The sequence below is a fragment of the Asparagus officinalis genome, chromosome 5, assembly GCF_001876935.1.
Source record: "Asparagus officinalis chromosome 5, Aspof.V1, whole genome shotgun sequence".
Classification (NCBI taxonomy): domain Eukaryota; kingdom Viridiplantae; phylum Streptophyta; class Magnoliopsida; order Asparagales; family Asparagaceae; genus Asparagus; species Asparagus officinalis.
This window is the reverse complement of record NC_033798.1, coordinates 94,454,748-94,481,994: the sequence shown is the minus strand read 5'-3', so window position 1 is coordinate 94,481,994 and position 27,247 is coordinate 94,454,748. Positions and strand designations below refer to the sequence as shown.

The 27,247-nt window shown below is 36.8% G+C and overlaps 1 protein-coding gene across 1 annotated transcript; it reads right to left on the bottom strand.

Annotated features, from left to right (window-relative positions):
• Positions 2,718 to 27,247, bottom strand: LOC109840230 (probable ribosomal RNA small subunit methyltransferase B). The gene is made up of 19 exons (XM_020408793.1): positions 26,997 to 27,247; positions 26,832 to 26,888; positions 25,396 to 25,550; positions 24,464 to 24,577; positions 24,140 to 24,205; positions 23,025 to 23,108; positions 22,847 to 22,933; positions 22,596 to 22,687; positions 22,454 to 22,514; positions 21,806 to 21,865; positions 19,518 to 19,578; positions 11,126 to 11,233; positions 8,355 to 8,473; positions 7,008 to 7,079; positions 5,884 to 5,969; positions 4,608 to 4,704; positions 3,193 to 3,343; positions 2,955 to 3,075; positions 2,718 to 2,847 (listed from the first exon to the last, which is right to left on the bottom strand). The coding sequence occupies exons 1-17, from the start codon at positions 27,169 to 27,171 to the stop codon at positions 3,197 to 3,199; spliced, it is 1,641 nt and encodes a 546-aa protein (XP_020264382.1). The 5' UTR covers positions 27,172 to 27,247; the 3' UTR covers positions 2,718 to 2,847; positions 2,955 to 3,075; positions 3,193 to 3,196.

Here is a 27,247-nt window from a genome sequence, read left to right as displayed (position 1 = left end):
CTCACTTGTGAATGAATTAAGAAATTATTAAGACTAGAAGATTAAAATTGCTGCATGACGACCAGGGTTTAATGAGAGGAAGTAATAAGTTTAGATTTAAGTACATTTGTGAGGTTACATTTCAGCGCCTCTTTGTAATACTATCTACAGTAACCTCACTATATGATTTGGGTTTTTTTTATTATGGAAACCACCTAATAAACAGGGTGATTATATAGGAACCACTATATAATATCAAAACTATCTAAAGAATATGTTCTCCCTTTAATCAACCACCCACGGCCATTTTTTGGTGACTTTTTGACCAAATTTCTGATAATACTCTTAATAATTTTTGGGAAAAACATGCATGACATGTGCCCTCATTAAGGGTATTAATGAAAATTTGGTCAAAACGTCAACAAAAATTGTGCGTGCGTGGTTGATTGAAGGAAAAACATACTTTTTAGGTGGTTAATTAGTATAAATTACAAATTGTTGGTGGTTTCTATATAATGACCATACTTATTAGATGGTTTTCATAAAATTAAAAAAAGACCCCGAAACTTTTTACACCTGACAGGGAACTCTCATCTTTGCCTTGAAGAGAGTAATTTTTTTTCCCTCCATTTTGTTATCTATTTGTAAATCCTGCTTTCTCCCAAAAGTTTCACTAACCTCCTCGAATACCGAAGCTTACAGTCTAATCCATCAACCAACCTCGTACATGATCCCCCTACAGTTTTTTTCGCTAACAAAAATGTCTAACATCTACCTTAGAACAAATTTTCAAAACAGCTTCAAACCAGTTTTTATTTTTCAAAACCGACCAACTTTTTTTTTACCAAAATCGACCCATTTTTTGTCACGTCAGCATAATCTCATTTTTAACCAGTCGGGGTTGGCAACCCTGACTATTTAGGAGGTTGTTAAACCCTAATTAGAAGCTTTAAACCCAATTTTTTATGTTCTAAATAGTCGGGGTTGGCAACCCCGACTAATTAGGAAATAAGATTAAGCTGACGAGGCAAAAAGTGAGTCGATTTTGGTAAAAAAAAAGGATTCATATCCTCTCCACTATCTAAAAAGTAGTGGAGAGACCACTACATAATCACAACCATTAATTATCTAGTTGATATCCTCTCCACTATCTAAAAAGTAGTGGAGAGACCACTACATAATCACAACCATTAATTATCTAGTTGATGGTTGTGATTTTTTCTTTGAGTGAGTGGAGAGACCACTACATAATCACAACCATTAATTATCTAGTTGATGGTTGTGATTTTTTCTTTGAGTGTAAATTAGGAATAAGTGCAATACACGGGGCTATGGTGAGTGTTAGATTTAAATTATATCATAACCGTCTATTAAATAATCAACGATTAAGATTAAAAATAGTGATCTCTCCACTATTTTTTTGTAGTGGAGATGATCCAAATTCAAAAAAAAAAAGGATCGGTTTTGAAAATTAAAAACTGGTTTGAGACTGTTTTAAAAATTTGTTCTCTACCTTATCCTTCTTGGATACGATTACCCTCTCTCCATCACACACAAAGATCTTGATATACGTGCTCCTATTTACAAACGACGAGAATTGAGTTGCTTTGGTCATTTCAGTTACCCGCTTTGAACCAAGTTCCAATGAAAAGTGTGAACCGTGAGAGAGCCCAAAGGAAGAGGGGAACTAAACCCCGCCTAATTTACAGAAATTCTTCGGAGGCTGCCGATGTAGGCTTTGATAGAACCAGCTATGTGACAAACACTTGCCTGTTCTGCATTCAACTTGAATTCGAAATGGTTTATATTTTAGAACATCAGACATTTTATTTGCTGTCAAAATTGGAAATTATTAGCATAGAAATCCGAAATAAAAGAATTAGAAATTCTGGTCTGATCGGGAACAGTCGTGTAAACACTCTCCTAAAAGATTGACGATCCGCCTATCCCCCTAGCGCAAACGGTCCTCTCCCCCCTAATGGTAAAAACCCTCGGAATTCAGTCGGCCTCTGAACTCGAGCGAGAGTGGCATAACTTCGGCTCAGATGAAGAACGTTGCCCAACTTGAACTGTAACCGAGAATTTTAGGAGAGAGAGCTCAGTTTTAAGAAGAAGAGAAGTTTTTTCTGTGTTTTCCTCGAACTGATCAAGCCTCCATATATAGGGTTTATAAATCTAGAGCTGTTGCTCATAATCCACGCACGTTCTCCTCAATTGCATAACCCCCGCACGATCAATTGCGTAACCCTCGCACGATCTCCGCAGCCGTTGCGTGACTGAGTCAAGAACAAGTAAAACGTGCAAAAAAGAAGGCTCAAGAAATAAAAAGGATCACACGCGCGTCGCATGTGCGTGTGTGTTATGCAAAGCCCACATAATACAAAACCCAAAACATTATTTAAAGCCCAATAAGAGGAGAACCATTATAAACCATTTACTATTCATCTCATTTTTCAATGTGGAACTATTCACAAAGACAAAATTGTCTTTTCATGCACTACATAGCCAACGTTATTTTGATACCATGTAAACTCCTCTCAATGAGGAGGAAAATAATTTACAGACCAAAGTACGTGCATATACATAGGCTATCCATTCACAACAATTTTAGATGAAGACAGAGGTAAAAAGAAGTAAACTACAATAAAATAAGCACATTGGTATCTGTCTTAGATACAGATGAAGAGAGAGAAATCAACGATTTATTAAATGCACAGAACACTGGCATGTTACAGTTCACCGGAAATGCATCAAATAAACATGTGATCATAATTTGCTAGAGCCACGTCCTCTTGAATTTCTTTCCCTCCACTTAACTACGATGTGAGTATTTAAATTGGGGAAAAAAACTGCAGCCGAATAAATCTCCTGCAGTGGGAAACATAAGTGCAAAATGAGCTATCACAAGAACAAGTGAAGGAACATAGCATTAAAGAATCAAAAATAGAATTTCAATATAGCCAATCTTCCTTCACCTTGAGATTACCATATGAAGGTTTCTTATGAATTCATAATAACCACAGTACGGAAGAGATCCACTTGCAGTGATAAGTGAGAGCAGGATGGTCAAATTATCATACTTCTAGAATTAAAAAACTGTGAGGAAATACAAAAAGGCGTAAGTCTTCTTAAAAAGCCAACTTTGAATCATGTGCTGTAGCAGACTCCATTTTAATGGGAAAAGGCTAAGACAATGACAATGGTGACACTTACATGGTCACAATACTGGGTGGTGTAATGAACGAATCAGTCGAGCTGCAAATGACCCATCAATAGAATGCTTGACCGGATTTGAAGAGTAAAAACCTTTCTCCGTGATGAAATCTGGAGGAATTTTCCCATTTACAGGATCTACAACAAATTCCTAAAACACAACGTATGAAGATATAATGTTTTGTAGCAGAAAGTGTGAAGGAAACAAATGTTCTGTAACACTTCAGAAATCAATTTGACATAATAAAAAACATAATATCCTAAGTTTCATATGTTTGATACAGCATCCTCAAATATAAACTAGCAGGTGAACATGTTTATGCTAGTTTTTTATTAGCAGCTCAATTACATGTACCTTGGAAACTATCTGGTTCTCTTGTTTGAGGACTCATTTTATAGTCCAAAATTTTTACTCATAAAAATACAAGTGCTAAAGTCATTCGATAAGTTTTTTGACCCATAAGTATGAAAGCATGTGTCAATCATCTAGAATCCAGCAGTAGTTCTATTAAAATGTTTTCATAGAACATGTGCTCATCTAAATTCAAATCTCAAGAACAGCTTACCATGATGGCTATCTAAATCCTTCCGATCAAAGTGGGTCCACATCAAAGCAGGTCAACTTGATGATATCCTCAAAGTTTATACCAACTGACCAAAGCGAACTTAGGAACAACAAAAAGACTTTCCGTAATCTAGTCAGGTTATTTCATAGTAGAACCTACCACAACTACAATGCTATTTATTAAGTTCATTAATCAGATAGCAAACCTGCAGAATCCTCCTACGATGAGAAAGAGGCGAAGATGAGGCGGATATTATAAGCTTTGTTAAGTTATTTATCTACTCAAAATATTTCAAGAACTAAATAATGAATAGTATATATATGCTACTATGCCAAACTATAATAATACTTGATAAGTGTACAATCTGCATCCAAACCAATTCATTGGCAAAATCCCTGCAGTAAGCCAAGGCAGCATGAATTGCTATCTTTTTGTTCTTTCCTATTTCAACAAAGGCTGTCTTCAACCTAGAACCTTCCAAAAACCCAAACATTCACTTTACCATTGAGTTAGCATGTTGGCTAGTTTCCAATTGAAATGCAGTGTTCCTAACAAAAGAGCCACAAAAGCTCTCACGTCAGACTTTATGGGTCGCTTTTCTTCAATTTAGCTTTGTTAGCAGTCATCTCCTTGGTTAATTGTGAAAACGGAACAAATTTAGCACTACAAGAAACAAATGAGAACTCAATGTCGTGATAGAATCATCAAACACTATAAAACATCAAACAATGGAAAATTCAGGTCCGCCAAAATTTTATTCAAACAAAAGTAAAGGAAAAAGATGTTTCTGTCGTATGATACCAAAGAAAAAAAACATCCTGGGTATTGAAACTAAAAGACAGACAATACCGGATGCCTAAGAAGAAATGACTTAATCCTCTCTTCATTTTCTTCAGGATCAATGGAGCAAGTACTGTACACAAGCACCCCACCAGGCTTTACCAACCTATTATACAAACATCGAGCGTCAGGTTTGAATATAAGAAAGGAATCCGGTCTCTCTCAGACCAGTTCCCTGATTATTCATTAATACAGGGGACGAATCTAAATAAAGTCAATGAATATTCAAATGAATCTATATTAATAGGCAAAAACTATATACTAAGATACTAGAGAATTCCAACAGGTTATTAGCAAAAGACAGTCTAAAATTATAATACCAATGTTTACCACATGTTTTTTATTGGTTAGTTGCAAGAGTGCGAAGTCAACATCAATGACCAGTTGGAAATGGGAAAAAGGAACTTCTTGGAAATCTATTTAAAAAAAACACCTTGACCAAGGAAATTATGAAAGACACCCTTTGACAAAGCCATAGTACTAGGCTGCCCCATTAGTACCCACTACTACCAGTAAAAAAGACATCCTCCATCATCATATTTCTTGCCCTAACTCATTTCACATCTTATCTATGAATACCAGACCTTAATATCAAACCACCAAACCAAAATTTCATAGTCATGACTCCACTTTTATCCAAACTACTGATTAAAAAAGTTCTCTTCTACCTACATTCATTCTTTTTTTTTCTTTCACTCTTATCCAAACTTTTGATTAAAAAATTTTCTCTTCTACCTACATTCATTCTTTTTTTTTCTTTCCCCCTCTCAGCATTTCATCTTCCTGCCCAGTTTCCTCACAACTAGATAAAAAGGTTGGCAATGAGGAGAAATGTAAAGAAAATGAATGGCCTTTTCTCTTTCCATTAATATTTGGTGTCATATATTTACGAAGTTTCCCTAAAATATCAAGAGACTTCAAATTCTTTTTGCATTATTTTCTGAAAGAGAAAGGGGACATTCTTTTCCACCAAAAAAATCAAGATGAAGATACTAAGACAGTTGAATAGGTCTTTACAGATTTTTCAGGGCTCCGGTGACAATATATCTTGGTTGGTCAACGACATTAGCTCAAACTGATTCTCAAATCTTAGGCTTAAACTAAAAGCTTCCTCCAAAATTTGATATAGAAAATGCTAAACTGCAGCCCTAAGTACTACCACTTGAATGCATATTGATTAGCTAGAGGGTTAGAAATTAATGACCAACATAATGCAGAAACAGAATGGATTCTCTATAATGGTACCAAATGCCCATCAGCCAAAGTGAATAGAGGAGAACGACACCTAGATGCTGCATCAAGTAGCTCATCCTGTAAAAGCTTCAACTGTTCCAAATCTTCTAATTTTCTATTCCACCGCAAGTCCGCCCTCTTATACAAAACACCCAAGAGCAGGATTATTAATACATCCAACAAGGAAAAGTGAGGGCAGAAATACAAACTCAAAACCATCTTCAATTTATGTTCAGATAAACTGTAAGAATTATATTGCAGAGGTGGATATATATACCCACCTTTTGGCATAATGTACGCTTAAACCAATATTCTAGTGTAACATATATTTATATGTGCCTTACAAAGCAAAAAACATACAGTAAATATGGTCAACGTATAGCAAAATGAAGCGTGAACTTTGAAGTGGGATATGTAGGCTTCAATACTTCCCATTTCAATATTTAAAATATCACCATTATACATAAAAGAGAAAAAAGTAAACAAAAACCAGTCTCTCACACACGTGTATGTATATGTATGTGTATAGGCGCACGTGTGCATGTGCACGTGTATTGTGGCTGGCGGGCAGGCCAGTCAGGAGTGTCCTTTTTCAATCATGGCATCAGTATTGTTACTTGAGAGAGAGAGAGAAAGAGAAAGAGAAGTAAAGAAAAGCTACTCTAATAATATGTATGTTGGTGATTTGGAGGGTACGGGGTCCTTTACAGTTACCGAACTAATACGGTTACTTTGAGGGTTAGATTTTGCTTTTTCCTTCGGGGGTAAATGGGAATCAGTAAATGGGTGTGACCTAAGACAGCAAGCACATACACAGTCAACATAACCAGAGTCCTTTCCTATAAAATAAGACTAGGTTGGCTAGCAAGCTCGACTATATAGAACATGCATTTATGTGATGTACTGTGCAAACCTTTTACATGTCAGCTTAGATGTTTATATGAAGACATCAAATATTCATAAGTAAATGAAACATCAGTGGTAGCATACTCATTAATTCAGATTATATGGCAACAGTGACATCATAATTTCAGTATACTATTGTGCTGCTTCCATGTTACTATTTTGTATATTGAATCCAAAGTTATCTAGTAGAGACATGTCACATTCTGCTGCTACCATGTTACTCTATTTTGTTCTGTATACCGAATCCAAAGTTGATCAGTTGAAAAATACCTTGGAAAGCACACCTAATCCGGAGCAAGGAGCATCAAGTAACACTTTATCGGACTTTATTAGATTCTTTTCCTACAAAAAGAAACATAGAAATTTTATAAATAAAAATGAAAATGAAAATTAGTGAGCATGTGGGGGTGGGCAGCTTAGGATTGAAGAGGAAATCAATACCAATTAAATAAAGGTTTAATGACAGATGTAACGCTCAGCAAGTTATTATGCAACAAATATAACATGTAAGCCAGCTCTAAGCTTACACTAATCATCTAAATTCAATATTCAAATGAGTTTGGTTGTACTAAACAAATTTGGTTCGACTTCTATAAAAAAAAAGAAAAGAAAAAGGAAAAGGAGAAGTATCCAAAATTTGGTTCAATTTCTTTTTTTTTAAGGAGAAGGAAAAGTCTCCAAATTTTGGTTTCCATGTATTTCTATAAAATTTGTAGGAAAAGTTTTATGGAATCTCAAAAAGTGGTGTTTTCTTGTTTTTCACTCTTTCTTTGTTTGGTTCAAAATATGAAAACAGGAAAAGCAACTTTATAGAAAATGGGTTGAGTGGAAATAGTAAAGTTTTGTACAAAAATTATTATTTAATTCAATGTGTTAGATTTCTTGGCAATTTCAGCCCATATGGAGAGGAAGTTGAATTCTATAAAATAACACCCTTTTCTCTACTTTGTAGAAACATTTTCTATTAAACTGTGGTGACCCAAACACAGTTTTAAGGAAACTCCAGAAATCAATTAATTACAGAACTGCCACTGAAAGGGGTTTTCTACAAAGTTTTCTACAAAAATGGTGAACCAAACAGCCTCTTCAGTCGTCCAACTTTGCAAGCCTGATACTTTGAACAACCTACTATCTGGCCTCCCATGCTCAACTTTGAATAATGAACCGTGTCAAATCCCGTGACCCTATAAACTCCCCCTCCCCCAACCTAAACCATGCTTTTTGTTCATAATCTCACTTCGAGGAAAATCATGTTTCTTCCTTCATGTTACATTTGAAAAAAAATAGCATGGAGGATCTTCACTACGTTCTACCTATCTGGATATCTTCACAATAGAAATCTCACACCAAAGGCAATTATATGATGTAGCTTATATCATAGTAACAAGTAATTGGAGAAGGGTCACAGGTCTGCAGCATGCTAAGTCGTAAGCATAAGGAGTTCCACAGTACTAATGAAAAATATAATCGACAAAAAGTACCCTCAAATAATAGTAGTCCAATAAAAAAAACACATATAAGATGTACAGTAGCTAAGATAAAATCAAATATACTTGTACACATAAGTGGAAATGATCATAATTCACAATCTGTTCTATTGCATAAATTGTTACTCACAGAAAATAATCGAAGGTCAGCACAACAAGTGATGACCACACCATCTAAACCATGCAACTTGGTGGTCTCTTTAAGAATTCTTAAGCGGCCTTTATTTATGTCAATTGCCAATACCTTACCTGCAACATGATAAGACATTCTAGTCTATTCAAACTACTTTTAAAAGAGAGCCTAGATATTAAAAGTGGAGTAAGCAACAATATAAAGACAACTTCATTAAACTAAATCATACTCATCACCTACTAATGTCGGTAAGCATATGCATATGAAAATTGATTGTTCATTATAGTAGAGAAACCACTCGCACGGCATTCATGTTAAGTGCACATAAATAAAGACATGCAAGAGTGCAGCCTGAGGAATGTTGTAATAACCCCAAGTAAATAGTTAATTAAAAAAAGATTGGCGAAGTACATGTAAATCACAAAGTTTGAGAGGTGCTGTGCAAAAATACCAAACTTCTTCCTGATGTGGGAGAAAGAAAACTTCTCGGACTAGAATTGGTACAACAAGCAATTGATAAGATTCAATTAGTTAGGGAACATCTTCGCAATGCAAAATCGTCAGAAGAGTTATGCTGATCAAAGAAGGAGAGAATTAGAATTTCAAGTCGGCGATCATGTATTATTAAAAGTTTCGCCTACCCAATGAGTGAAAAGATTTGGAATATAAGGGAAGTTAAGCCCGAGATTCGTTAATCCTTTTGAGATTCTGAAACGAGTTAGTCCAGTGGCGTATAAATTAGTATTACCGCCATCTCTATCTTAAATATGCTAAAGTGCATGAACTCTTGTGGCTCAATGCATCAGCAACAACATTCGCCTTGCCCGGGTTATAATTGATGGTCATGTCATAATCTTCTAGAAACTCCAACCATCTTCTTTGCCACAAAATTCAACTCCTTCTGAGTAAATATATATTTCAAACTCTTGTGATTAGTGTATATTTTACAATGTACTCCGTATAAATAATGTCTCCAAATCTTGAGAGCAAACACTACTGCCACTAACTCCAAGTATTGAGTGAGGTAGTTCTATTCATAAGACTTTAACTGCCTTGAAGCACGCTATGACTTTCCCATTTGCATAAAAACACACCCCAATCCTCTCCTAGAGGCATCATTATAGATAGCAAAGTTTGTATCTCTAGAGGGTAATGTCAGTATTGGAGTAGACACTAGTCACATTTTTAGCTCTTGATAGCTTTTCTCACATTCATTTGACTAAAAGAATTTAACTCCATTTTAGGTAAGATGAGTCAGATGTGAGGCAATATAAGAAAATTCTTCCACAAATTTTCTATAGTAGCCAGCCATACTAAGGAACTACGGATCTCCGTCACGCTAGTTGGTTTGTCCCAATTAACTATAGCTTTTATCTTTTTAGAGTCCACAGAAATCCCTTCTTTAAAGATTACATGTCCAAGAAATGCTACTTTCTCCAACCAAAACTCACATTGCTTAAGTTTGGCATATAATTTTTCTCTCTTTAATGTTTGCAGCACACATCTCAGGTGTTCATGTTGATCTTTAACTGATAGTAATCAGAACGGAGATCAATCTTGAAAAATACTTGAGCTCCTTGCAGTTGATCAAGTAGATCATCAATTCTCAGTAATTGATACTTGTTCTGAATGGTTACCTTATTAAATTCACGAAAGTCAATACATAGTCTCATACTACCATTTTTTTCTCACAAATAATACTAGCGCACCCCATGGTGACACACTAAGACGAATGAAGACTTTATCTAAAAGTTTTTACAATTGCACCTTGAGCTCTCTCAATTTAGCTGGTGTCATGCGATAAGGAGCCTTAGAAATTGGACTTGTACCGGTTCCCAAGTCAATTGAAAATTCAATTTCCCTATCCGGAGGCATTCCTGAAAGTTCTTCTGGAATACTTCTCGAAATTCTCGGACAGCTAGCCTCTCCTCTAGGCTTGATTTTCCTTCATCAATAATTTCAACTAAAGCCAAGTAACTCATGCATCCACTTCTCAGTGCCCAATATGCTTTAACACCTGAGATGATTTTTAAGGGTTCTTGAAATTTACAACCCACAAAACAAAATTATGGTTGACCCGGAAATTTAAATACTACTTTCTTTTTTTGACATAAAATAGAAGCATGATTTAAAGATAACCAATCTATTCCTAATACGACATCACAATCATGCATTTCCAGCATTACTATTCAGCTGGAAGTTCCTTGTCGAGAATATTAATTTTACTCCTACAACCATGATTTGATACTAATATAGGCTTGACTTGTGCACGGGACTCGTCTTGTGCATAGGTCGCTTATGTCGCACAACCAGTATTTATAAATTTTCGTTGTAGTTTCGGGGCGTGACAAATATGACATAATTCTCTTGTTGAAAAATAAAGCTCTAGATTTTTTAACCATTAATGAAGTCCATTTTTTCCTCATTGTAATACTATCATTTGTTCTAAAGAATGAAGCAAACTAAAATTTATCTTCCTAGTGACAGACTTGATCCAAATAAATACCAGAATTCACATTGACATGATATATAATGACTGTGATAGAGTTGCAGTAAACATAAAAGTAAGCTATAAAATTTTTGGAACTTATTTATAGTAAATTAAAACAATTAGTTGGTTCAAAGATGCTAAGCTCAGACAAAACGCACATAGGATAAATTAACATTGAAGATAAAAGTTTTAATAGAGTACAACCATCAAGACAGGACACAGCAACGGGAGCAAATAGTCCACCTTCTCTAATGCAATTACTTTGCTGATACGTTACCTTGACCTCTCATGCGTGATCCCATAAAAAGCGTCTTTCCACCAGGTGCAGCACAGCAATCAATGATAGTCTCTCCGGGTTGTGGATCCAACACAGACACCACAAGACCTGAGAATGAACTGTGGTTGAATTATAGAAGACCGTAGCCTGATTAGACCCAATCATATTCAAGTTAAGTGTAACAACTTGAACAAAACTTTGAGCAGAAAGCAAATATGATTTTAAAAACTAGATCTACTTCAGCTATGAACTATACAACCTTCTCAAATACCTGAAATATCCTTCAGTGATGCTTGAGAAATGTTGATGTAGGATATTCGATTTATCACTAAGTCACAATGTATCCAAAGGATCCCATTCAAAACACACTGCTATTGTACAAGTTTAACAGGTACTACATGTTCAAGGAATATGCAAAAACTGTTCCAAGTGCAACAGGGTATCAGTGAGGTTGATACACTAGAGTTATATCTTAAGTTAGACATTCAATAAATTACGTAACTTAAGCTGTATCAGTGATGCCGAACCTATTCCAATTCCGATAGCTCGGACTCGGATCATGGGGATAGTCGGAATACTTCGTATCAACAAATAAAGTACTTGGTATATCAATATTGATTAGATCCGAAATCTGTTGTTGATTTGTTCATTCAATGAGCATTCTCAATATTATGCCTTGAAGTGGACTCTAACGTCCACGCTCTTTAGCACGAGAGTTTGAGCCTCTGGGATTGTATATCCAAGTTAGAATTTCAACATAAATTCTAGCAAAATAATTTTCATGAAGGACACTAACCTTTTAGATTGAGAGAAATTAAATAATGGATTATAATCAACTTATAAAGTTATCACAAAGAAGTACACATTAAATGGGGACTATGAAGCCATAAATCTGCCAAACACTAAAATCTGGATCCTGTATAAGCTATGTCTCATCTACCAAATAAGATACTCATAAACCTGATCTTAGAGCATATACTTATAAAGCTGATCTTAGAGCAGAAGAAATTCCTATCACATTCAGTATTTGCTTGTGCCGAAACTTCTACACCTCTTAGTAGCAAGGTTTTAAATATCGGACATCGGGGAAATATCGGATGGCCAAAATTCATATCGGATTGCGGATATCGGGGAAATATCGGGGATATGTGGTAAATATCGGAATGCCATAATGAATGTTTGCATACATAGTATAATGCATTAAAATGTAATCTCAACATACGTAATGAAATTTAAACATACAAAATATGAATAATATATGTTTAGGATCACTAATCAACCTTCTAAAACAAACAAAAGTGCAAAGCAACGTTGCAACATTCGATCTGTTTTTTTTAGGGCAAAATGTCATTTGATATAATGGGAAAATCTTGATATCTCGCCCAAAAAGTCCAAACACGGTATATTATTTTACAACAAGCTATATAAAAAGATATATTGGTCCACATATCGGCTAATATATCGGCCATATCGGGGATTTATCACTCAAAATAGCCAAAAAACGATAAATGATATTTAAAAACCATATCGGTTGCGACAAACCCTGTGAAAAGATATATCGGATGATATATCGGGCCATATCAGGGATATTTAAAACAATGCTTAGTAGCATTATACCACTGGAGGTCTAGCTTTTTTAAACCAAAATGATGGGTTAGTTTAAGACTGTTCTCATAAACCAAAAGGATGGGTTAGTTTAAGACTGTTCTCAAAGGTACCTCACAGAAATTTCATAGTCAGATTTCCTTTTTGAGATGACACTTCATGGTCAGTGATCAAAGCACAGCATTTTTCCCATAATTTTCTCTACATATACTAGTTTTGAATAATTTTTAGTAATATAGCGATGGAAGAATTCGATAGGAGAATCATGCATGAACCAATAAAAGTGATGGTCATATGATAACATAAGTAAAGATGATGACCAAACTGAGTACAACAGAAGCAGCAAAATGCTTGCACCACCTAAAATTAAAAGGGAAATAATATGTGGAATGTTGTGCGCAGCGAAAATTTCGACAGCACCTCAGAAGCACCTCGACGCAACAAGATAGTAAGATCACAATAGGAATTCCTGTTTCACCAAGGAAACAAGAACCAAAAGCAAAATATCTCAACAAAGTGGGATATCAGCTCTTCCTCTCATCAGTTCTAGGACTGACCTGTCGAGGGAACCTAAATAAGCTATTACAAATCACACAAACAATGAGACAAACTAATTTTATGTGATTCGGTAAATTACCTACGTCCACGGGACAAGGAAGGGGGAGATCTACTATTAGAGAGACTACAAATAGGGTTTACAATCACACAACTTAAACCCTCAAACAAACACTCAAATCTCACACAAAATTCTCCATCAATGGATGCACAAACCCTTTCAAATTCGGCTCCAAAGAGTGCTCTCAAATTCGGCGCAGACCTTCTTTTCTTTTCTTCTTGCCGCAGCTAAAAATTCGCCTTTACTGAAGAAAAATCCTTGCACGAAACCCTAGAAGAGAGCCGATTTTTCCCCTCTGCATGCGCACTGCACAAAACCCTAGGCAAGCTATATATATAGCTTCGAATATCGGGTGGGCCTTTCAGGCGGTTTTCCCCGCTGTTCGTGGGTGTGGGCCCCACAACCAACAACCTTTCACGCGGTTTTCTTTCCGCGTTCACACTTGTGGCCCCCATGCCCACGTTCACAATTCTCCACCTCGGTGAAGTTTTCCCAAAACTGAACCGACGCCAAAGCAACCAAATATCCCACTTGTTGTGTCCAGTATGCCGTGAAGTTAATTCACGATAACAGACTCAATCCACAACAAGTCGGGAACCCGAATGAGAATGCGAACAAACTCCAAACTTCGGTATCTACTCCCAAATCGACTGCATCATAAATGACTGTCTATGTATCCCTTTGTCCAGGGAATCAAGCATTCACGTAGTTCACCCAAATGGCCGCCAACGGCCTCAACAATCACGAATGTACAACAAGTTTCGACAATGATCAAACTTGTTGTTCGGAACCACCTTAGTGAGCATATCCGCTGGATTATCCTTCGTGTGGATTTTCACAATCTTCACATCGTCATCTTCAAGAACATCCCGAACGAAGTGATAGCGAACGTCAATGTGCTTCGTCTTTGCATGAAAAACCTGATTTTTCACCAAATAGATAGCACTCATGCTATCATAATGAATAGTGACGAACCTCTGCGATATACCAAGTTCCTTAAAAAATCCTCGAAGTCAAATAGCCTCATTCACAGCCTCCGTAACCGTCATATACTCTGTATCCGTCGTAGACAAAACCGAAGTCAAATAGCCTCATTCACAGCCTCCGTAACCGTCATATACTCTGTATCCGTCGTAGACAAAACCACCGTAGACTGTAAGGTGCATCTTCAACACATCGGCGCATGGGTCAAAGTGAACACATACCCCGTCGTAGACCGATGCTTATCCAAATTCCCGGCATAATCCGAATCAACGTAACCAATACATAACTGCCCACCTGTAGTGTCCCGCTCATAAATCAAACCAACATTAAGCATACCTCGAATGTACCTTAAAATCCATCACACGGCGTCCCAATGACCCACTCCTGGATCGTGCATGTATCTTGAAACCATGCTCACCGCATGTGACAAATCTGACCTCGTACATACCATCGCGTACATTAAACTCCCAACCGCGCTCGCATATGAAGTCTTCGACATCAACTCTCTATCTTCAACTGTCTTCGGTGAAAGGTCAGCTGAAAGCTTCAAATGGGCTCCTAATGGTACACTAACTGTGATAAATCTGGCCTCGTACATACCATCGCGTACATTAAACTCCCAACCGTGCTCGCATATGGAGTTTTCGAAATCAACTCTCTATCTTCAACTGTCTTCGGTGAAAGGTCAGTTGAAAGCTTCAAATGGGCTCCCAATGGTACACTAACTGGCTTTGTATCCATGCTAACATGAAATCGCTGTAGAACCTTCTTCAAATAAGTCACCTATGTCAAACAAATTCTGTCCTTATTCTTGTCTCTGCCGATCTTCATCCCTAAAATACGCTTCGCCTCACTCAAATCCTTCATCTCAAACTCCTTTGAAAGCTGTGTCTTCAACTCATCTATAGGCTATAGCATATCTGGAAATAGAGGCAACTAACATTTCATCGATATAAAGTAACAAATAGATGTAACACATCCTTTCAACTTGCAAAAATATACGCAATGATCAAACTGGCTCCGAGTGTACGAATGACCAATCATAAAACCATCGAATCGCCTATACCACTGTCGAGGAGACTACTACAAACCGTATAGAGATTTCTTCAATCTGCAAACCAATTTTCTTTTCCTGCAGCTCGGAATCCTAATGACCGAGTCATATATATTTCTTCATCAAGATCACCATAAAGAAATATCGTCTTTACATCTAACTGATCTAACTCTAAACCATATTGTGCCACCAAAGCTAGCAAAATCCGAATCGAAGAGTGCTTCACCACCGGAGAGAAAACATCATTATAATCAATACATCCTCCTGTGCATAGCCCTTCGTAACCAACCTATGTTTGAATCTCAATGGAGTGCCCTCAATGTCCTCATTCTTCATGTATACCCACTTGTAACCAATTACCTTCCGTCCTTTTGGAAGCTCAACAAGCTCCCACGTAACATTCTTATGAAGAGACTCTATCTCCTCCTACATAGCCACCTGCAACGAATCAGCCTCCGAGCTCTGCTCGACCTCTCTGAATGTAGTAAGCATCATCTCATAGATACTCTCCATCGGAAGTGCATACGCAACTGTGTCGGTATACCGTGCTGGTATCTGTATGTCTCTTTTCTGTCTCCGAACCGTAATAGAATCTTGAACCTGAGCCGTCAGTCCCTGATCCTGCACATCAGTACCTGTATCCTCTGTGTCATCGTCGTGCTCGCCTGGCGTCATTTTAGTCGATATTCTAATGGATACTGCATCATCTGGATACTCTGAAGCTACATAGATCTCCATCACCTGTGATATCTCCTCTGACGGGTCGCTCTCCACCTGATGAGAGCTGAGAAGTTTCAAGATAGAAGCCTCATTAAACGTGATGTCCTTACCCAGCACAATCTTCCTATCAACTGGATCTCATAGCTTATATCTTTTGACACCACCCTTGAATCCTACAAATATGGTCTTCCTAGCTTGAGGTTCCAATTTATCTGTTCTCACATGATAAAATACAGGGCATCCAAATACCTTAAGTAGGTCATAGTTGTGTGCTGGCTCTCCCGATCACATCTTCATAGGGGTCTTCCCCTCAATCGTAGATGAATACAGCATGTTAATGAGATGGCTCGCATATGAAAGTACCTCAGCCAAAAAAATCTTCTCCAAACCACTATGCGCCAACAAACATCGTATCTTCTCCAACAAAGACCGATTTAACCTCTCTGTCATCCAATTCTACTGCGGTGTATGACTAACCGTGAAGTGCATCTTTATATCCTCGTCTCGATATAGCTGCAGAAAGGGGTCTGAAGTATATTCACTACCGTTGTCGGATCGCAACGTCTTCATCTTTCTCCCAGTCTGCAATTCCAACATCTTCTTCCACTCCACGAATATATCTAGGACTTCACTCTTCTTTGCCATGGTGTACACCAAACATCGCCTAGAATAGTCATCAACGAACGTGACGAACCAATGTCAACCACCAAGTGATGCAGTTTTGGTGGGACCCCAAACGTCTGTATGCACGTAGTCCAGGATGCCCCTCGTCCTGTGAATGGTTGTCCCGAACTTCACCTTCGTCTTTTTTCCAAGTACAGTGCTCACAGAACTCCACTTTACCACTCTTGGCTTCCTTCAATAGCCCCTACTTGTACAGCACCTGCAGTGATTTCTCACCTGTGTGTTCTAACCTATAATGCCAAAACATGCTCATGTTCGCCTCTGAAATAGCTGAAGCAACCTGTCCAATCTCGGTGCTCCTCTTCAGATAGTATAAATTTTAACTGTGAACTCCCTTCATCACCACCAAAGATCCCTTAGTAATCTTCACTATAGCATTTTCAAATATCACCTTGAATCCTTTTGCCTCTAAAGCTCCAACTGAGATAAGATTCTTCTTTAGCTGATGAACAAATCTCACTCCTTCAATTCACGAACTACTCCATCGTGCATCCGGATCCGCATAGTACCTATCCCACAAATATCACAGGACTGATCATTTTCTATGACTACAACTCCCCCATCGAGCTTTTCAAAAGATACAAATCAATCTCGCCTAGGGGTCACATGATAGATAACACCGGAATCAAGCATCCAATCTGATGCATCCAAGTGGTTCACCTCCGGAGTAATCAGTAGAGAAAAGCTTAAATCATCGGAATCATCGCCTTTCGTAATATTCATCTCATTGGCCTTCGGGCCTTTTTTCTTTCCATTCTCCTTCTCCTTGAGCTTCGGGCAGTCTCTCTTCCAATATCCCTGCTCTTTGCAGAATGCACATTGGTTTTTTACTAATTGATGACGGCTTCTTGACTTTGACCTCCCTCTATTACTACCTTTCGGATATGAACTTCTACCTCTCGTCGACCAGGTCTCGCCTGAAGTACTAGCACGGGAAGTCTCCTTGTCCTTCCTCCTCAAATCATAATTCGTCAATGCATTAGTAACTTCACTATAGCTGATAGAAGATCTCTCGTTTAACAAAATGCGCACAAAGGTGTCATACTCCTCATCCTGTAAGGAGCCCAATAAGATAATAGCCTTATACTCATCCGAAATCTTTTCATCAATATTCGCTAAGTACGACAACAACTTCGTATAGTTGTTCACATAAACCGCAAGCGAGGTACCTCTGGACATCTAAAATCTGAATAACCTACACAGCAAGTACAACCGGTTCTCAACACTCTTCGTAAGGTACTTATTGTTGAGAATTTCCCACATCTTCATTGCAGACGTCACCCTAATCATATCATACTTCAACTCCTGTTCTAAACAGGATCTAATCACCCCACAAACGTTCCTATTCATCTTTTCCCATATCGTCTCTTCATATTTTGGTGGTCTCTCATGGACCATGATAGCCTCCTTCTGAGCATTGAGCGCATTCTGTACGTCACTCACCCACAAACCAAAGTTGATTTTACTGTCATACTTCACCACACTAATTTTGATGTTCTGAAAACCAACTTGAACTGTACTCGCCATCGACTTGCTGCTTTCACCTTCTTTTCTCATTGCAAACTAACTCCAAGTTGTAGAGAAAGAATCAAACTTTAATAGAAATTAAGAATTACCCAACTGAACCCTAGATCGGATTCCAAATAGATCTCCTATCCACACGAGGAAAGCAAAATCTCCAACGCAACTCCTAATGTTATCTCCACCGAAGCCTAGAACTCTAAGAACCAAGCTTCACACAAGAATCTTCCTCCACCTAATTCCAAAACCCTAGATTTGAAGCCTGGGTTCTGATGCTACTTGTTGTGCGCAGCGAAAATTTCGACAGCACCTCGACGTAACAAGATAGTAAGACCACAATAAGAATTCATGTTTCACTAAGGAAACAATAACCAAAAGTAAAATATCTCAACAAAATAGGATATCAGCTCTTCCTCTCATCAGTTCTAGGACTGACCTGTCGAGGGAACTTAAATAAGCTATTACAAATTACACAAATAGCGAGACAAGCTAATTTTACGTGGTTCGACAAATTGCCTACGTCCACAGGACAAGGAGGGGAAGATCTACTATTAGAGAGAATACAAATAGGGTTTACAATCACACAACTTAAATCCTCAAACAAACTCTCAAATCTCACACAAAATTCTCCACCAATGGATGCACAAACCCTCTCAAATTCGGCTCCAAAGAGTGCTCTCAAATTCAGCGCCGATCTTTTCTTTTCTTTCTTGCCGCAACCAAAAATTCACCTTTACCGGAAAAAAAAAATCCTTGCACGAAACCTTAGAAGAGAGCCGATTTTTCCCCTTTGCTTGCGCACTGCACAAAACCCTAGGCAAGCTATATATATAGCTTCGAATATCAGATGGGCCTTTCACGCGGTTTTCCCCGCTGTTCGTGGGTGTGGTCCCCACAAGCAACAACCTTTCATGCGGTTTTCTTTCTGCGTTCACACTTGTGGCCCCCATGCCCACGTTCACATGGAATTATAAGAAATCATAAGACAATATGCTTAATACATCTGATGGAAGGCACAAGATAGTTATGATAGTAATGGAGCGATGACATCTAAAATAGCTTATTGGTAGTGAATATAGCAGTTGTTGAATAGTAGTTTCAACTTGGCTATGTTACAGGTCCAATAGTAAACAGCAGCTTTCACAAAACAGTCAATTCATAACCAATGAGATCAAGTTAGATTGTTTTTAGGTTAGGTAAGTGCTGACCTGCACTCTCATCTTGAACTGAACATAACCCTTCTTTTAGTAATCCAGCTTGAATGACAATCTGAGTAAATGGGAAGAAATTGACCAGGAACCAAATAAGTACTTGCAAAGACCAATTAGTCAAACTAAAAAATTGAAGACAAAACTTTTATGGTTATTGACTAAAAATCTAGGTAGATTCAACAGTGTACTGTTACAGAAGTAAGTCTGGAGGCAATATTAACTACATATGTATGTCTTTCATTAACAGATGCACAAATATTTTTTAAAGATTGCTTGCTTTGAGGAACACCCAGAAGATAATTTTAAGTCACACTGAAGAAGATGAAGATCTATAGTAGCCGCAGTCCAGGTGGTATGTGTATTTGATGACTACTCTCTGTCCACTTTTTGTTTTACACTACTTCGTATTCTTCTTGCTTGTTTCATATAAATGCTTCAATCAAGCATTGTTCTTATGGAACCAGGCAGAAAGAAGAACTCGTAACTTCAATTTTCTTACCCTTCTTCAAAGCTACAGCGAGGCAGCTACATTTTCCGTCTTTATTTGCTCGAACCATAAGTAGAAAATAAAATGACAATACATCTTAGAGTACAACTTGATAATGAGAAAATTCATAGATTTTGCACCAATGAACAATGGAAAGTGCCAAATGTTTGGGAACTATCTAAGGAGTTAGGATTAAGAAGTAAGAAGACAGAAAGCATGAAAGCACATAGAATCTATTGTATTAAATCGTTCTTACATAGAAACCAGTGATCAGAAAGCACCAAATGAGATAACACATTAAGTTACTGATGAACCAAGAGCATGATAACATATGTCTGGGAGGCCTCAATAAGAATATGGAAGTGCCACGTGTACTTTTCCATTTCTCCTATCTGACCAGGACAGGATTAGTATCTTTCACTAGATGTCACTTATCCCTTCAGTTGGAAGTTTAATGTGAAGCCGCTAATCCTTAACTAGAATCGAAATAAGCAACATAGGGATAGTTGTCCAGTGCAATCAGATCTGCAAACATGCTTGAAGTTCAGTGAGCCATAAGTTCAAATTCTGCTCCCTGATGTTGTATTTAGAAGGCTAATACAAAAGAATTTCAGTCAGACTATGAACTTGACTTTCAGTCAGACTATGAACTTAACTAAGTATATGTTACAAGCTTAAGAACTATTTTCTAATATTGCAATCAATCAACTATGACTTTGGTACCAACACGACATGTGATCAACAGTGAAAGTGACGATCTTTGCTTGTTGGTTCAGGTACTGGTCTGGTTGACTACCAACGATGTGAGATTGTTTTCGTGTCAGCGGAATACTGGTTGCTATTCTTTTTAAAAGAAATCTATCTAACTCATCCGGTTTTCCAAGGCTAATACCCAACAGGCCAAACTGTAGGCCTTTTCTTCTCCTGTTGCTCACACTCTTCATGACCTATTGCATGGTACAAAGAAGAGAGCATGGAAGAAAGAGCAAGGAAGCTAAGAAGAAGGCCAGTACTGGTTATAAAGATGATTCACTATGTTCCATGTAATGCTGGACTTCATTTATTCCTGATTGACATTCCTTAATCATTCACTGGTGAGATTACTGGTACAACTTTGATGTGTTGAACAACTTTGCAATGTCATAGCAAGACATTTACTTTGTTGGTCCCCGGAATAGACATTTGAAGAAGCTATATAAGCTCTTGAGTCAACAAGTACTTAACAATTCTTGAACCAGCATCCTCGTATCTTTGCATATAGTAGAAAGATGAATCAGTAAGATAGATGATTAAAAGTGTATCATTTTTTTCCAAAGAAGTACCTTGCTCAATACGGGTAGCTCATTCAGAAACTATTCTTATTCTAAAATTTATCCTGCAACTCCAAGAAGGATAATTGTGCCAGCTATTTAACCAGTTATCACACAAGTACATGAAAACATCCTGATAACGAAATGCAGCATGGAGTTATACTCCAATGCAATATTGTTAATTGATTATCATGTCCAAATACCACTTTTGCAGTGAATAGTCCCTCACTCATGAAAATTTTGATAAATATTCCCAGGACAGAAACAATATTTCAGAATCCAAAATAATTGAATAGACCATTCCTCCTTAGTTATGCTAAATTGTGGATTTGAATTTGAGTGTGATACGTTCATATGATGCACTGGAAGCACTGCTGATGTTTAATAGAATAATAGATCCTTATCTAACATGACAATGAAAAAATATTTCGATGTCAACAAATTAGATAATATTGACAAGATAACAGACAACTAAATTTTCGTCATACCTGCATACCTCTTTGTATGCGAACAAAATCATCATTGTATGTAGAGATTTCATGTGGAACCTGAGTTAACAAACAAATAAAATTTAGATCGTAACAATGAAGAAACTACTATCTTTTAGACTACTAGCTTCTAGACATTTCTAAGCATGAGGATGACACAGATGGTACTTAACTGCCGAGAAACTGCTTCAAAAATATAAATTTAGAGGGTACTTAACTGCCAAGAAACTAATTCAAAAATATATCTTTAGAGTTTAGTTGACACAGGAGACACAGTGAATTATTCAACTATTAAGTCTTTCAAATGCAAGTCATATAGCCTTTCCCTGCAGCATAAGACTAGAGTATGGTCTGTGATAACATGTACAATTGTTGAGGCCCTATCTTTTGTAACTCAATCATTTTATCAACACCCTTAATCTCCTAGGCCCTATCTTTTGTAACTCAATCATTTTATCAACACCCTTAATCTCCTAGCTTGAGAAACATGCATGGAAACATAGAATTGAGAAATAAAAAAAGAGTTCATTTTCTTAAGGTAAAATCTTGAAAAACAAGCATGAAAAATAGAATTGAGCAAATTCTCTGACCCAATTAAAATCAAATATTACAAAGTAAACCACACAAATCGAACTTGTAATATAGTACCTTCAAAGTGTTCAGTTGAGTAACAAGGTCATCCCTCGTATAGCCTTTCCAAGTGTTCACCCTGAAGTCACTGTTCATCAGATGTACAGAACAGTAGGTGGTTTAGATTTATTGAGTGAAAGAAATATGATTCTATCTGAACCTGATGCTGAAACTAGGATCACTATTGTTCCAGTTCATTAGTCTCACAGCCTCCTCTCGCCCAAGAAATTTTATCCACCTCCTCACCATCCACTAAACAAACAGAGAGATGCACATTATAACCTTTTCCAGTATTTTATGTTCCTCCCTTTATGCTATAGGCCTATATTATCATTAAGTTTGTTCTAATCAAACAAAGTTCTTATACATGTGCAGCTGAAATTTCCAAACAATGTATAAACATAAACTCACGACTGGATGAGAATGAATAATGGCAAGAGCTCGTGCTCGTGCACGATCATCACCTTCAAGCTTTGGTAGTGGAAGTGAATTTGTTCCCTACATCAGTAAATGAAAATGAAGACTGAGGTTAGAAGCTCTGACCTAAAGATCATGTAAAGAAAAATGCACATGCTTTGTAATTCCGAACCTTGAGTAAAACTAGCTTCCTCAATATCCCATTTACCAAGTTCCCTGCACCAGGCCTTAGAGCTACTTTTGCAAGTCTAACATTCTATAATTCCAGAAAGATGATATAATCAGATAAAATAATGCAAATTGGATAGACTAGTATCATCCTACTAGTAAGTATAGTTAACGCAAAGAAACTATCATGACGAAAACATAGAGATTAGAGGGAAGAGGGAATTGAAACATCAAAATTTAAACCTAATAGATATAACATTTCATTTTTTTATGAACTTATGACAAATTTAAGAGAAGTTATTCTCAAAGCCATGATAACTCATGGACCTCTTTCTTAACAGATTTATAAAGTTATATATAATTCAATTTTTTTGACTAAATAATATCAATATGTCTGTCCTGACACCTATTCATATAGATGAAACTATTTTTATGCAATAGACGATACCTAGGAAATAGCCTATAATTTAAATTTGATCATTGTATATACGTAAGATACATAAACTTATTTTTGAAATGATGTCCTCCAATTCATTCATATTGTGTGATATTAACTATACAACATGGGACAGTTAAACACCATGACTTCAACATCAGTCATTCAGAACAATGCATGTCATTGTAGTGCACTTCAAATGAAATGACTATAGCTACATGTCATCAAAATAGCTGATATACAGCCTGTTATTTTCTATCCTGATGGGACCCCGTAGCTTCTATGACCCTGATATCCATTGCTGAGAAACTGAATGCTAGTGATATATATTTCAAGACAAAACTGTAGCTGCATTTATTCGGTACTTCAATATATAACCTCACCACAAACTGCATATTGCATTGTAAAAGGGTATGAGGTCATCCGCTCTACTTAGGATTCAAATACTGAGAAAATAAATAGAACAAGAATTTTGAACAATAACATATTGAAATTGCATTGTCTTATGCAACAAGAACAAATGAAGCTCCAAAAAAAAAGAACAAATGAAGCTCAATCGTCAATGAACTATACTAAAATCACAATTTGATGGAGATAAAGAAAAGCTTTGCTAATAAGAAATTCCAATCCTGCTATAGGTTAGCTTACAGTGAAAAAGAAAGGTACAAGAAGAGAAATTTTACCTCATCAACAACAGCATATGCCGGCATGTCTAACTTGATGATCTCACAGAATCCAATGCGAAGTATCTAATAAGAAGAAATTGTGTAGTGTAAGGTGAGGAAACAAAGACATTAGAACTTCATGCTCATGGATTCGTTTTCTACAAGACATCTGAAAATTCCATATCAATCCTTCAACCACTAGGATGAGACAAATTCAGGAATCATTTATCTCATGAAAATAGGTGAAGGCCCACTCTGGTTAAAACTTGTCAAAGTTAAGGTGATGGCAAATATTACTACAGAGCTCTAAGACAAATTAGCAAAGTAAATACAGGTTTGTACCTGCAAAAGAAGTGGCTCCATGTCTCTAAATGTTTTTTCTTCATTACATAAAGACATGATAAGGTGGTCCAAATAGCGCTTCCAACGAATAGCGCTTCCAACAACATCCGTCACCTGTTAAAGAAAGGTTCATGCGCACTAGGAATGTACAAAGCAGACAAAGGAGCTAACTAAGGATACTTCTTGCATGACCATAAATTCATCTGTAATACAGTATAGCTTCCTATCTAAAGAATATATGACAACATAGTGACATGACATCCACTTGGATCAACTTGAGGCTTGAGCACACGTGTTCATATAGACAGGATAGGATATCTATTTATGTAGCTGAATTATTCCACCAACTTTCAGGATCAATCTTTCTTCCCGCAAGCGTGGAAACTTTAACTCTTAAATTTAGTGATACAGATAGGTAAGGTATTTTATTAATGATGAAGAACTTGAAAAGGCAAGTGAAAGATAGAAATTCTGGGATAAAATGAAAAAATTCAACAGTTATAATCATATACGGTTTGTTTATATCGGAAACCTTGAGAGGATTACTGTAAGGGATAAAATTGGTTTACCCAGGTTGATATGAAAAATTCTCAAGTGTTAAAGAGATAGACCATTATGAGTAAGATATACATTATTTTTTTCTAGTTAATATAGGAAAGCATTTTCCAAGTGTAAATATTGCCATTAGAACTATGCCACATTTAACAAAGACATGGCTGTTTGTTGAACCAAGAAAACAGAATAATTTGGTACTCTAGTAAAGGGTTCACCGTTCACAATATCAAAAAAATTAAAAACCAATTTCGTAATTAATGCCATCACAAAGTAAATCAGTAAAAAAATTGTTGGAATTATCAAAAAGATCAATGCATCAGAAAGTAACAGCCATAGTAAAATGTAAACAATTTTGAGGAAGGGAAAACAAGAATTACCAGTCTTATATCTCTATCATCCAAATCTCGTGTACGAAAACCTAGTGTCCTTTCGACATAGTCCATCTCATTTGTAGCTGAATTTCTCCCCTTCTCGATTAACAGGTCAGTGAAAGCTCCTCCCTGTTCAACCCTCAGCAGCCTCACAGCAGCAACTATTTCCACCAATGAAAAAAAAAATCAGTTGACGAAAAAGGTAATAAAATTCAATTTGCACAAAGCACCATAAGTTTTGAAATTATCATTATTAAAGTAGGAAGAATTCTTGCGGATTTAGTATGAAAAGGAAAAGAAAGAGTGAAAGACCATGCAATTGCTATTTGCAAGGCTTAAAAGAGATTACACTACATATATGCCTTAACACTCCTAGACTTTGGACACATGCAATGGGTGCAATGAGGACAAACTTGTATAAGATTCACAGAATTGGTCTTTGGAACAAACACTAAAACGAATTAAATTAATATATATGAATGATATACTTTTAATGTTATAGAGTGGTAATATGCTAAATAGTACTCCAATACAAAATTATAAACAGTGTTTTATGCTCAGACTTTCTGGAATAGATGTAAATATGGAGGATGCACATGTGAGTTCATATTTTCCCCTTGCAATTATCACAATCAAGAAGAACTAATGAGATGGAAAACAGATTTTTCTCTCCTTTTCATGGTATCACTCACAAGGTGATCTTTTATATATCTGTCCACTTTCTGCCCTTATACTTGTTATGTCAAGAATCGAAAATCAAGTGAAAACACAACTAATAGAAGAAAACTGGTCCAGCTAAACAGTAAGTATCTAATCCAAAATATGCACTAAGGGTGTCCAACCAATATCTGAACCAATTAGATTTAACACATCCAAAGCCTAATGATCTATAAACAGTACAGATTTGGGTATGAGTTTTCAGGTACTTCCGCTCTAATATCTAAATATTAGACTCTTAGGCTAAGGTGGTAACTGACATAGAATCAAACAACCCGGGCTTGCAGATTTTGAACCTCTCAGTAATTTGTTTTATCTTTTAAAGAAACCGCCTGAAATTTTGGTAACATATAAATTATCCAATGAAAGATACTCATGTATTGGGATACTATTTGTATAATGGGTTGAGTTTGACTTGACATACACAATCATCAAGCTACCTGATAACTTGAGCTTTTGGCAAATTTTCCCAAGTAATTACCAAATGGGTAAAAGATGTACATTTCCCATAGTACACATCAGTCCCAAGTGAAAAGCAAAAAACGATTTAGTAGTTCAAATTTACTCACTGATTTTCCTCTAAAGACTTGTTTCCACTGTTAAGTAAAAGTATTCAAATGCAACATTATAATGACAGGGTTATAACAATCACAGGACTGTTCCTTCATCAACAAACGCAAAACTTAGGGTGCCATGTGCCAAAAAAATCAAGATTATCCTTTTACCTGCTCTGTGTGGTGAAACTTCGAGATTCAAGTTGCTATCCCTCCTCATTGAACGCTCTGCAACCGGAACCCACTCTTTTAAATTTCATAAAGAAGAAGAAGAAGCCCCAGTTGAAAAATACAAATAGTAAGGTAACAAGTGCAAAAAAACATACAAAATTCTACCTTTATTCAAAGAAAAAATGCGAGAGTTTGCTTGATGGGTTTTGATGGAGGAGTGCTTGGAAGGGAATAACAAGAAAGAAGGAGATGATGAAGGGAGTGATTTTAGAGAGTGGTTAGGGTTTGAAGAGTAGGAGGAAGGAGAATTATGACAGAGAAGAGAGGGAGCTCCCTCCATTTTGGCTAAATTCTCACTCGCTGTTTTCTTTCCTCTGAAGACGATGAGGCGCTTGGAGTAGGTTAGCAATGCAGCC